Raw genomic sequence first — 12,328 nt, forward strand, 5'->3', positions numbered from 1 at the left:
TTACCCAGTGCCAACTCACCTTTGAGCTCCAGCCTACCATCTACACTATGGATCGCCCAAGATTGCCTTTGTGATAACCTTGTTAGCTGGTAAGGCACGAGCTTAGGCAACAGCCATCTGGCAGAGACAGGGACCCGAGTGCTCTGATTTCCAGCTGTTTACGGAGGAGATGCTTTGTGTCTTCGATCAAGCAGACATCAGTAAAGACGCAGCCAGAAAGCTCATGTCCATCCGGCAAGGAGGAAGCATCGCAGACTACGCCATCTCGTTCTGGATGCTCGCAGCAGTAAGTGGATGGAACATGGTTTCAGCCTTTCACCATGGTCTGTCTGACCTCATCAAAGACGGTCTGGCCTCTATCGAATGCCCAAGTGACCTCGAAACACTGATTTCTCATGCCATTCGTCCTGACAACAGGATTAGAGAGCGCCGCCAAGTCCTGAGCCTCCCTGGCCTCCCTGCCTCAACCTGGAGTCCGTCCACCTCTTCCAGTGACTGTCCAGAGCCCATGCAGGTTGGCCGTACTCGTCTCTCCGCAGCCGAGAGGGATCGAAGAAGGAGGGACAAGTGCTGCATCTACTGTGGCAAGCCTGGTCACTTCCGAGCATCATGTCCCGAGCTCTCGGGAAAAAGACCGCCCCATCCAGCCGAGGGAGGGTTGTGACGAGGCCTACTCTCTCTCCTGGACTTCCTGGCCAAGGAATCTACATCCCGGTTTCCATCTCCTGGGCTGAGTCCGTCCACTCTTGCCAGGCCTTGTTAGACTCAGGGGCTGCTGGAAACTTTATGGATATCCACTTCGCCCAAAGTATCAATGTCCCGACTGTGCCTCTTGAAGTCCCACTGTCTGTGTCTGCCCTGGATGGCCAAGCTTTAGGTGATGGAAGAATCACCCAAGTTACTTCTCCAGTCTTTCTCCAGTCTCAAGGTCACAAAGAAGAAATATCCCTGCACCTTATTCATTCACCTGAGTTCCCAGTTATTCTAGGCTTTCCTTGGCTTACTCGCCACAACCCTCGCATAGACTGGGTAACAAGCCAGGTTGTGGAATGGGGTCCTGCATGCCATGCCTCTTGTCTGCTGTCTAGCTCTCCTGTGTCTCCTGCCGAGCCTCCTGATCTCACCGAGTTATCTCAAGTTCCCACAGAGTACTGGGATCTGAAAGAGGTTTTTAGCAAGAGCAGGGCCGCCGTTCTTCCTCTGCACCACGCCTACGACTGTGCCATTGACTTGCTCCCTGGGACTACTCCTCCTCGGGGCTGACTGTTCTCCCTCTCTCAGCCAGAACGCAAGGCCATGGAGGAATACATCAAGGAAGCCCTGGTCTCTGGGTTCATTCGACCCTCCACTTCACCTGCTGGTGCCGGCTTCTTCTTTGTCGGCAAGAAGGATGGGGGGCTCCGACCGTGTATTGACTATAGGGGCCTGAACAAGATCACCGTGCGCAACCGCTATCCCCTTCCGCTGATGTCCACAGCATTCGACCTGCTCCAAGGCACCACCGTCTTCACCAAGTTGGACTTACGGAACGCATACCACCTCGTCTGTATCCAACAGGGAGATGAGTGGAAGACCGCCTTTAACACCCCGTCAGAGCACTACGAGTACCAGGTGATGCCCTTCGGACTCACCAATGCACCAGCTGTTTTTCAGGCCCTTATCAATGACGTCTTGAGGGATATGATCAATCAATACGTTTTCGTCTACCTCAACGACATCCTGATATTTTCTAAGACCTTACAGGAGCACCGCCACCATGTCCGCCAAGTCCTCCAGACACTTCTACAGAATAATCTGTTTGCTAAAGCCCAGAAATGCGAGTTTCAGGTCCCCGAGGTCTCCTTCCTGGGTTTTATTGTGCAGACGGGACAACTCCAAATGGACCCAGCCAAGACCCTGGCCGTCCGGGACTGGCTAACTCCCAAGTCCATTAAAGAGGTCCAGTGGTTCTTAGGATTCGCGAACTTCTATCGCAAATTTGTCAGGAACTTCAGTTCCGTAGCTGCACCCATATCGGATCTCACCAAAAGTACCGGTGGATCTTATGTCTGGTCCCCTCAGGCGGAAAAGGCATTCAAGGACCTTAAGCACCGCTTTTGCACGGCACCCATTCTGGTTCTCCCGGACACTTCCCAACCATTCATCGTGGAGGTGGACGCCTCGGACAATGGTGTCGGCGCAGTGCTCTCTCAACGCTCGGAAGGGAAGCTGCACCCCTGCGCATACTTCTCCCACCGCCTGAGCTCTACGGAGTCCCGGTATGATGTGGGGGATCGAGAACTACTAGCGGTCAAACTGGCCCTTGAGGAATGGAGGCACTGGCTGGAGGGAGCACAACATCCATTCCTGGTGTGGACGGACCATAAGAACCTGGAGTACCTCCAGCAAACGAAGAGACTGAACCCACGACAGGCTAGGTGGGCCTTGTTTTTCAGTCGATTCGACTTCACCCTATCGTACCACCCCGGCTCTAAGAACACCAAACCTGACGCACTTTCCAGGCTGTTCTCTGCCACCAACAGAGAGAGTGAGGTTGGACCTATTATCCCTGTGTCCCGGATTGTGGCCCCTGTCCGCTGGGGTGTCGAGGAGGCCGTCCGACTAGCTCAACGCCAGGACCCCGGTCCTGGGACGGGGCCACCGGGCCTCTTGTACATCCCTCGACAAGCCCGGGCCAAGGTTCTCCAGTGGGGTCACTCCTCCCCTCTCACCGCCCACCCGGGAGCTCAGAGGACCCTGGACTTCTTGAAAAGACGCTTCTGGTGGCCGAGCATGGAGAAGGAAGTAAGGTCATTCGTCCTGTCCTGTGATCTATGCACCAGAACCAAGAACCCTCGACAGCATCCCCAGGGTCTCCTGCATCCTCTGCCTATTCCCCGGCGTCCCTGGTCCCATGTGGCGGTCGACTTCATCACTGGCCTTCCAGACTCACAAGGTAATACTGTCATTTTGGTCATAGTAGACAGATTCTCTAAGGCCTGCTGCTTCATACCACTGTGCAAGCTCCGTTCTGCCCTGGAAACTGCCAAACTCATGTTCACTCATGTCTTCTGAGTTTTTGGTCTCCCACAGGACATCGTTTCAGACCGGGGACCCCAGTTCTCCTCCCGAGTATGGCACGGGTTCTGCAAGCTCATCAGGGCCACTGCCAGCCTCTCCTCTGGGTTCCATCCCCAGTCCAATGGTCAGACAGAGAGGCTCAACCAGGACCTGGAAACCATCCTGCGAGGCCTGGTGAAGGATAACCCGACATCATGGAGCACCTAGCTGCCATGGGCGGAGTACGCCCACAACACCCTGCAGTCATCAGCCACCAGGTTGTCGCCGTTCCAGTGCCAATTCGGGTTCCAGCCACCTTTGTTTCCAGAACAGGAGGAGGACGCTGGGGTGCCCTCGGTCAACCAGTACGTCAGACGGTGTCGCAAGACCTGGAACAAGGTCAGGAGGACTCTCATTCAGACTTCCAGAACCAACCAGACTCAGGCCAACCGCCATAGAAGGCCTGCCCACATTTTCTGCCCTGGGCAGCGGGTTTGGCTGTCCGCCAAGGACCTTCCGCTGCGGGTGGAGAACCGCAAACTTGCTCCTCGCTACATTGGCCCCTTCAAGGTGGTGCGCAGGGTGAACCCTGTCGCCTACCGGCTCCAGTTGCCCCGGACTCTAAGGATCAACCCCACATTCCATGTTTCCCTGTTGCGGCCCGTACTGACGTCCACGTATGCCCCTGCCCCTAGGAATCCCCCGCCCCCCCGCATCTTCCAGGGTCAGACTGTTTTCACCGTGCGCCACCTGCTGGACTCCCGCTGGATCCGCGGGGGCCTTCAATATCTAGTGGACTGGGAGGGCTATGGCCCTGAGGAGCGCTGCTGGGTTCCCGCTCGGGACGTCTTAGATAAAGAACTGTGTCGGGACTTCCATTCGGCCCATCCAGACCGCCCTGGGAACGTCAGGAGACGCTCCTTGGGGGGGGGGGGGGGGGGGGGGGGTCCTGTTAGGACTGGGGACTGTCTTGGCCTCTAGAGGCCGCTGTTATTGCTTTTCTTGTCATGTTTGTTTTGGCCTCTAGAGCCCGCCACTGTTTCTGTTTTATGTTTGGTGTTTTCCATGTGTCTTGTGCCCCGCCTAGTCCTCATTAGTGTCACCTGTGTCCTATTTTAGTTTGTGTATAAATACCTCTTCTGTTTGGTCCCTAGTCATGGAGTCTTTGTGCTGTAATGCTTTTCGTTAGAACCTCTGTCCCGTGTCCTTGCTTTTGCCCTTGTGTTTTTGGCCTTTTGTTTTCTTGTTGGATTTTTCACTTAACCTTTGGTATCTTCTGAGCATTTACATTTTTGCCTTTTTCTTATTTGGTCTTTGAACTTTTGGATTTTCTTTTTTGATCGATCTTCTGAGTGTTTTGCATTTTGGATTATACTTTTCGTTTTTTGCCCCAGAACCTCTGGATTATATTTTTTGTTTTTGCCCTGGATTGTAAATAGTGTATATTGTGTAAATAAACTGTTTTTGATACTCTACTTTCGCCTCACGCCTCTGCACTTGAGTCATCCCCCTGGTGGCCTAGTGGGGGATTGCTGGATTATCACACCAGCGAACCAGGTTCAAAACCCTAACAAGTGGTCCAAAGTCTTTTCAGATGAAAGTAAATTTTGCATTTCATTTGGAAATCAAGGTCCTGGAGGAAGAGTGGAGAGGCACAGCATCCAAAGTATTTGAAGTCCAGTGTGAAATTTTTGCAATCTGTGATGATTTGGGGTGCCACATCATCTGCTGCTCTTGGTCCACTGTTTTATCAAGTCCACTGAGCAGCAGTCCAGTTCTTTCTCTTCTTAGCCCAGGTAAGATGCTTCTGACATTGCCTCTGGTTCAATGGTGGTTTGATATTAGGAATGTGACAATTGTAGCCCCTTTCCTGAAGACATCTGTCCATGGTGGCTCTTAATGGACTGATACCAGCCTCAGTCCACTCCTTGTGAAGCTCTCCCAAGTTCTTGAATCAACTTTTCTTGACAATCCTCTCAAGGCTGTGGTCATCCCTGTTGCTTCTGCACCTTTTCCAGCCAGCCTTTTCAGCAATAACCTTCTGTGACTTACCCTCCTTGTGGAGGGTGTCGATGATTGTCTTCCGGACATCTTTCAAGTCAGTAGTCTTCCCCATGATTGATTGCATGTACTGAACTAGACTGAGAGATACACGGTATTTATACTGTTTTACTCAAACTCGAGATGAAATATTCTAACATTTTGAGATACTGGATTTCTGATTTTCATGAGCTATAAGCCATAATCATCAAAATGAAAACAAAACAAACAAAAAAGCCTTGAAATATTCCATTTGACATGTAATGACTATAGAATATATGGAAGGTTACCTTTTTGAATTAAATTATGAAAAAAGTACTTTTTCACAATATTTCCAATATTTTAAGATGCATTAGTATGATCTTTCTCATATCTACACTGAGCCCCCAGGAATTTACCATTGCACTGTGTGATGGGCGATCCAATGAGTGTCAAACAAACTGTGTTTATGCTGGCACAGAGAAGCTACCAGCTTGATTGTGAACAGAGAGTTAAGAGGCCTTGGCCTTGGCAAGATAAGACATTTTGGAACTTTCAGCACCACTGAATTAATAATCTAAGAGGGCACATATAAATTTTTCACCCTGTAGGTATAATTTTGACCCTGTGTTGATTTCAGAAATCCCAAAATAAATTGAAACTTGTGGACCAATTTTTTGGTAATTTTTTTCTATTATTATTTATTGTTGTTGTTGTTATGTTTCAAAATAATACAATCATTCTGCCATGAAAAAAGAACAGTTCAAAGAAATCAAAAGCAAAATATTGCCATGACATTCATGTCTTTGATGACAATTTTGTCTGTGTATATAAACTTCTGACTACAACTGTACGTGTAAGAAAAAATTTAGAACTATTTTTGTGCAGCGTTGATAAATGAGGGTCTTAGAAGTAGAAGAACAGCTAAGCAAGTAGTAGAAAAAATGTATTAAATTCCATACATTTCTAAATGTTATACACATCAAGATAAGATGCATAAGTGTGATATGTTGCTATAAGGACTACGATAGAAGTGGTAAAGCAGATATAGTCATACACAATTGATATTCATAACTTTTATAACCTTAGATATCTTTTTAGTCAGGAAGTAGACTACATTGGGATGAGAATCCTAGACTCACATAGTTTTCCCAGACTTCCACTCTGGCGACCTCGCAAGTCCTCACTGGAGTGATGCAAGTTATACATGAAGCTATGGCTATGACTTGGACTCCGCTCTGACAGACCCAATGTAAGAGGGAAGAGGGGGAAAAAGAAAAGAGAAAGAGATCTCAAGAGACATATTGAGAGGTTGCAGAGTGTAGGGTTTTTTGGAAACTGGAAAGGACGCTGCAGACAAGATGAGAAGGGTGAAATGAGAAGGCATCATATTGCACAAAAGTGCACATAAGCTAGCGTGGAAGAATCAGACTTTTAGAAAATACAGATCAAACTATATTATTTGTAACACAACGTGGATATTCTGCCCTCCAGAATTTTTTGCACTCTTAGTAAAGATGGGTTAAAAGGGTATGAAAAAAACTTCTGCAGGTTTTCCTAGTATCTTGACCTGAATCCCTTCTCAAACCTGTGAGAAGGGGCTGAAGAAGTGTAAGGATCATGAACTCTGAAGGATCTAGAGAGATCTCGCATGGGAAAATGTCTCAGATCCCTTTATGTTCCCTTTATGTGCATCCAGGATTGACTAAGGGAGACTGTATCAAGTAACTTATGACCAACAATTTTGGCACATCATTTTTTATGGATTAGAATGGGTATCTTATAAGGATTTTTTTTAATAATGTATCATCACTGAAAGTTTACTCTCATATTGCAGCATGTATCATCAAGCTGAAAAACAAAAATGGGTAATGGGAGCTCAGTGGTTAAATACCAATGTACATGTATCTTTGATTTTAGGGTCTTTTGATTTTAGCATATTACTGGATTGAATTTTGCCCTACCAGCAAGACACTTTAGCCAAAAATGCCTGCCGACTGAATAAACTAAACATTGGTTCTGTAGCATTCCCCCCCCCCCCCCCAAGGGTGCCAATAATTTTTTATTCCACACTGAGATCCTCCCACACCCACATCAGGAAAACAGTAACACAATTCACAGACAAACTTGTGTTCAAGACCTTTAGTTGAAGGACTGGGTTTTCCAATGTCAGCCAGTGAGCGATGGATGGACTTCTTAGTCTGGTGTCGATGCTTCCTCAGCAAGATGAAGCTGATCTTCTCTCTGAGCTCAGAGTCTATCAGGCCATCCTGTACATGCCTGTCCACTATTTCATCTGAACACAAGGAAGACACAGATACCCAGTTATAACACTTAAGGGAAACAAGTATATGAAGTGGCTTACTCATCCAAATCATATTGAATGCTTAGACGTAAGTCAACTACATGAAGTTTGACGGTATAGATATCACTACTACTACACATTTGAGTGAAACACACACACACACACAGCTTAAAGTGACAGTGTAAGAATTTTTAAAACATTTAAAAAATTTTTGAAGCAAGTTTAAAACATTTCAAAGGTGTCTATGTATTGTGTTGCAGAGATATCTACTGAAGTTAGCATGCTAACCAGCTAGCCCTGAGACAGAACGGCCCATGCCGAGTTTCCCAAAAGCATCGTAACACAAAGATCATTGTTAAACAGTAGAACGAGCAGCACAATGAACACTCTCTCTCCTAGTTAAAATGCTCTTAGTGTTAAGGGGCTTTTGGGAAAGCCACCCCTGTCTGGTTCATCATACCACTTTGTCCTTCAAGAGGCGATAGTGAGTCACTGTAGTGTCCAGTCTGCCCTCGGTCCAAAATGAAGGGAGAAGTCATGGAATGCACAAGACGCCACCATACGTAGAAGTGACTGCAGTTAGAGCTAAAGTAATGTGTTAGAAATATTGTAGCTTACTTTTGTTTTAGGATTAAGATCGAATGCCACAAAAACACATAAAAAACCCTCCACATTTAAATGGGAGAGAGCTGTTGTTCGATTGGCTGTACAAATGGATTCAACAATAAATCAGAGCGATCATTTTATAGATTGCATCTGGATTACATCTGGACAAGCTAAGAATAATAAACAGCCAAAGACTGGATTACAGACCCGGATGCAGTGCCTCTACTCACTTACCCAAACATGGTCAACAATCAAATTTTTGGACTGAGTGCATGAACTTTGTATGAATTAAAAAGTTACAAATTCCTAGAACCTCATGAACAGTTTTTGAGTGGCTGGGCACAAGATCTGTACAGTGGTGCTTGAAAGTTTGTGAACCCTTTAGAATTTTCTATATTTCTGCATAAATATGACCTAAAACATCATCAGATTTTCACACAAGTCCTAAAAGCAGATAAAGAGAACCCAGTTAAACAAATGAGACAAAAATATTATACTTGGTCATTTATTTATTGAGGAAAATGGTCCAATATTACATATCTGTGAGTAGCAAAAGTATGTGAACCTTTGCTTTCAACATCTGGTGTGACCCCCTTGTGCAGCAATAACTGCAACTAAACATTTCCGGTAACTGTTGATCAGTCCTGCACACCGGCTTGGAGGAATTTTAGCCCATTCCTCTGTACAGAACAACTTCAACTCTGGGATGTTGGTGGGTTTCCTCACATGAACTGTTTGTTTCAAGTCCTTCCACAACATTTCGATTGGATTAAGGTCAGGACTTTGACTTGGCCATTCCAAAACATTAACTTTCTTCTTCTTTAACCATTCTTTGGTAGAACAACTTGTGTGCTTAGGGTCATTGTCTTGCTGCATGACCCACCTTTTCTTGAGATTCAGTTCATGGACAGATGTCCTGACATTTTCCTTTAGAATTTGCTGGTATAGTTCAGAATTCATTGTTCCATCAATGATGGCAAGCTGTCCTGGTCCAGATGCAGCAAAACAGGCCCAAACCATGATACTACCACCACCATGTTTCACAGATGGGATAAGGTTCATATGCTGGAATGCAGCATTTTCCTTTCTCCAAACATAATGCTTCTCATTTAAACCAAAAAGTTCTATTTTGGTCTCATCCGTCCACAAAACATTTTTCCAATAGCCTTCCGGCTTGTCCATGTGATCTTTAGCAAACTGCAGACGAGCAGCAATGTTCTTTTTGGAGAGCAGTGGCTTTCTCCTTGCAACCCTGCCATGCACACCATTGATGTTCAGTGTTCTCCTGATGGTGGACTCATGAACATTAACATTAGCCAATGTGAGAGAGGCCTTCAGTTGCTTAGAAGCTACCCTGGGGTCCTTTGTGACCTCGCTGACTATTACACGCCTTGCTCTTGGAGTGATCTTTGTTGGTTGACCACTCCTGGGGAGGGTAACAATGGTCTTTAATTTCCTCCATTTGTACACAATCTGTCTGACTGTGGATTGGTGGAGTCCAAACTCTTTAGAGATGGTTTTGTAACCTTTTCCAGCCTGATAAGCATCAATGATGCGTTTTCTGAGGTCCTCAGAAATCTCCTTTGTTCATGCCATGATACACTTCCACAAACATGTGTTGTGAAGATCAGACTTTGATAGATCCCTGTTCTTTAAATAAAACAGGGTGCCCACTCACACCTGATTGTCATCCCATTGATTGAAAACACCTGACTCTAATTTCACCTTCAAATTAACTACTAATCCTAGAGGTTCACATACTTTTGCCACTCACAGATATGTAATACTGGATCATTTTCCTTAATAAATAAATGGCCAAGTATAATATTTTTGTCTCATTTGTTTAACTGGGTTCTCTTTATCTACTTTTAGGACTTGTGTGAAAATCTGATGATGTTTTAGGTCATATTTATGCAGAAATATAGAAAATTCTAAAGGGTTCACAAACTTTCAAGCACAACTGTACAAGCTGGCAAACTGGGAGAACACTATCATATTCGAAAGGTAAGGTGGCACTCCTCATTTTGGCCCAATTATTAAACCAAACAATATCTGGATGCTGTACTTATTATGGTCAAAAATTTGAGTGTGAAATGCTGGACACTTCTCACCCTCAATGGTTGCCATCTTGGTTATGTACAGTGCCTTGCAAAAGTATTCATACCCCTTGAACTTTTTCACATTTTTCCACCTTACAACCACGAACTTAAAAGTTTTTTATTGAGATTTTATGTGATAGACCAACACAGAGTAGCACATAATTGTGAAGTGAAATGAAAATGATAAATGGTCTTCAAAAATTTAAACAAATAAAAATCTGGAAAATGTGATGAGCATTAGTATTCAGTCCCTCTGCGTCAATACTTTGTAGAGCCACCTTTTGCTGCAATTACAGCTGCAAGTCTTTTGTGGTATGTCTCTACCAGCTTTGCACATCTAAACACTGAAATTTTTGCCCATTCTTCTTTGCAAAATAGCTCAAGCTCAGCCAGATTGGATGGAGAGCGTCTGTGAACAGCAATTTTCAAGTCTTGCCACAGATGCTCAATGGGATTTAGGTCTGGACTTTGACTGGGCCATTCTAACACATGAATATTCTTTGATCTAAACCATTCCATTGTAGCTCTGGCTGTATGTTTAGGGTCATTGTCTTGCTGGAAGGTGAATCTCCTTCCCAGTCTCAAGTCTTTTGCAGCCTCCAACAGGTTTTCTTCCAGGATTGCCCTGTATTTAGCTCCATCCATCTTCCCATCAACTCTGACCAGCTTCCCTGTCCCTGCTGAAGAAAAGCATCCGCATAGCATGATGCTGCCACCACCATGTTTCACAGTGGGGATGGTGTGTGCAGGGTGATGAGCAGTGTTAGTTTTCCGCCACACATAGCGCTTTGCATTTAGGCCAAAAAGTTCAACTTTGGTCTCATCTGACCAAAGCACCTTCTTCCACATTTTTGCTGTGTCCCCTACATGGCTTCTTATGCTTGTCTTTCAACAATGGCTTTCTTCTTGCCACTTTTCCAAAAAGGCCAGATTTGTGGAGTGTACGACTTATAGTTGTCCTGTGCACAGATTCTCCCACCTGAGCTGTGGATTTCTGCAGCTCCTCCAGAGTGATCATGGGCCTCTTGGCTGCTTCTCTGACCAGTGCTCTCCTTGCTCGCTCTGTCGGTTTAGGTGGATGGCCATGTCTTGGTAGGTTTGCAGTTGTGCCATACTGTTTCCATTTTTGAATGATGGATTGAACAGTGCTTCTTGAGATGTTCAGAGCTTGGGATATTTTTTTATAGCCTAACCCTGCTTTAAACTTCTCCAGAACTTTATCCCTGACCTGTCTGGTGAGTTCTTTGGTCTTCATGATGCTGTTTGTTCTTCAGTGTTCTCTAACAAACCACTGAGGCCTTCACAGAACAAGTGGATTTATGCTGAGAGTAAATTACACACAGTAGGACTCTATTAACTAATTAGATGACTTCTGAAGGCAATTGATTGCACTGGACTGTATTTAGAGGTATCAGAGTACAGGGGGCTGAACACTAATGCACACCACATTTTTCAGATTTTTATTTGTTTAAAATTTTGAAGACCATTTATCATTTTCATTTCACTTCACAATTATGCGCTACTCTGTGTTGGTCTATCACATAAAATCTCAATAAAAAACTTTTAAGTTTGTGGTTGTAAGGTGGAAATTGTGAAAAAGTTCAAGGGGTATGAATACTTTTGCAAGGCACTGTAGCAGAAGGCAAGGAACCACTATCCTATTTTCAGCCATTTGGAGGAAGGCACTGTAAGGATAAAATTCATGTAATCCTAATTTAGCAAGCATTGTGAGGCCTCTGTGCTGCCTGGAATTTACATAAGGTCAAACTAATATTTACATAATGGTCAAACTAATAGAACAAATACCTTCTGTACCAATATACCGGTATCTTCTGTACCAAGAATCAAGGCTGCATGAAGCGCCCACATCAGCATATTTAATGATAAGACATAGACATGTTTTGCTTGTGTGCTAATTCTTTATCTATCTCAAACCTTTCCCCATCCCCTATCCCCATGTTTTGTGTATAAATAACCATTACATTTTATAAATAAATTACAGTAAATAGAACTTTGATATCTAACTCAGTGTCTGGTTCTTGCTTCTTGCAGGACCAAGCACTTGTCCTGATGCAGCAACAGACAACTCTATAGCAGACTGGTTACTTGAGCCTGTATCTCTAGTTGAGGATCAAACCTAACAGGCAGACTGTCTAAACCAATGACTGCGCAATTTCCACGTCACGTGAAACAGTGGGAAAACACAAGCGAGGAAGTTAAAAACATGCTGATTTTTAAGAGGTGAGCAAAAAAAAAGTCA

At 44.9% G+C, this 12,328-nt stretch overlaps 1 protein-coding gene across 1 annotated transcript in view; it reads right to left on the reverse strand.

The window, feature by feature from the left end:
* slc4a5b (solute carrier family 4 member 5b) overlaps positions 1-12,328 on the reverse strand; it is an 81,040-nt gene that overhangs the window by 30,918 nt on the left and 37,794 nt on the right. The window contains exons 8-9 of the mRNA XM_060909615.1: positions 7,199-7,354; positions 6,201-6,296 (exon numbers count right to left, since the gene is read on the reverse strand). Of these exons, the coding sequence (XP_060765598.1) occupies positions 6,201-6,296; positions 7,199-7,354 (252 nt within the window). The remainder of the gene's footprint in view (positions 1-6,200; positions 6,297-7,198; positions 7,355-12,328) is intronic.

The sequence above is a fragment of the Neoarius graeffei genome, chromosome 25 (assembly GCF_027579695.1).
Source record: "Neoarius graeffei isolate fNeoGra1 chromosome 25, fNeoGra1.pri, whole genome shotgun sequence".
NCBI classification, from domain to species: Eukaryota; Metazoa; Chordata; class Actinopteri; order Siluriformes; family Ariidae; genus Neoarius; species Neoarius graeffei.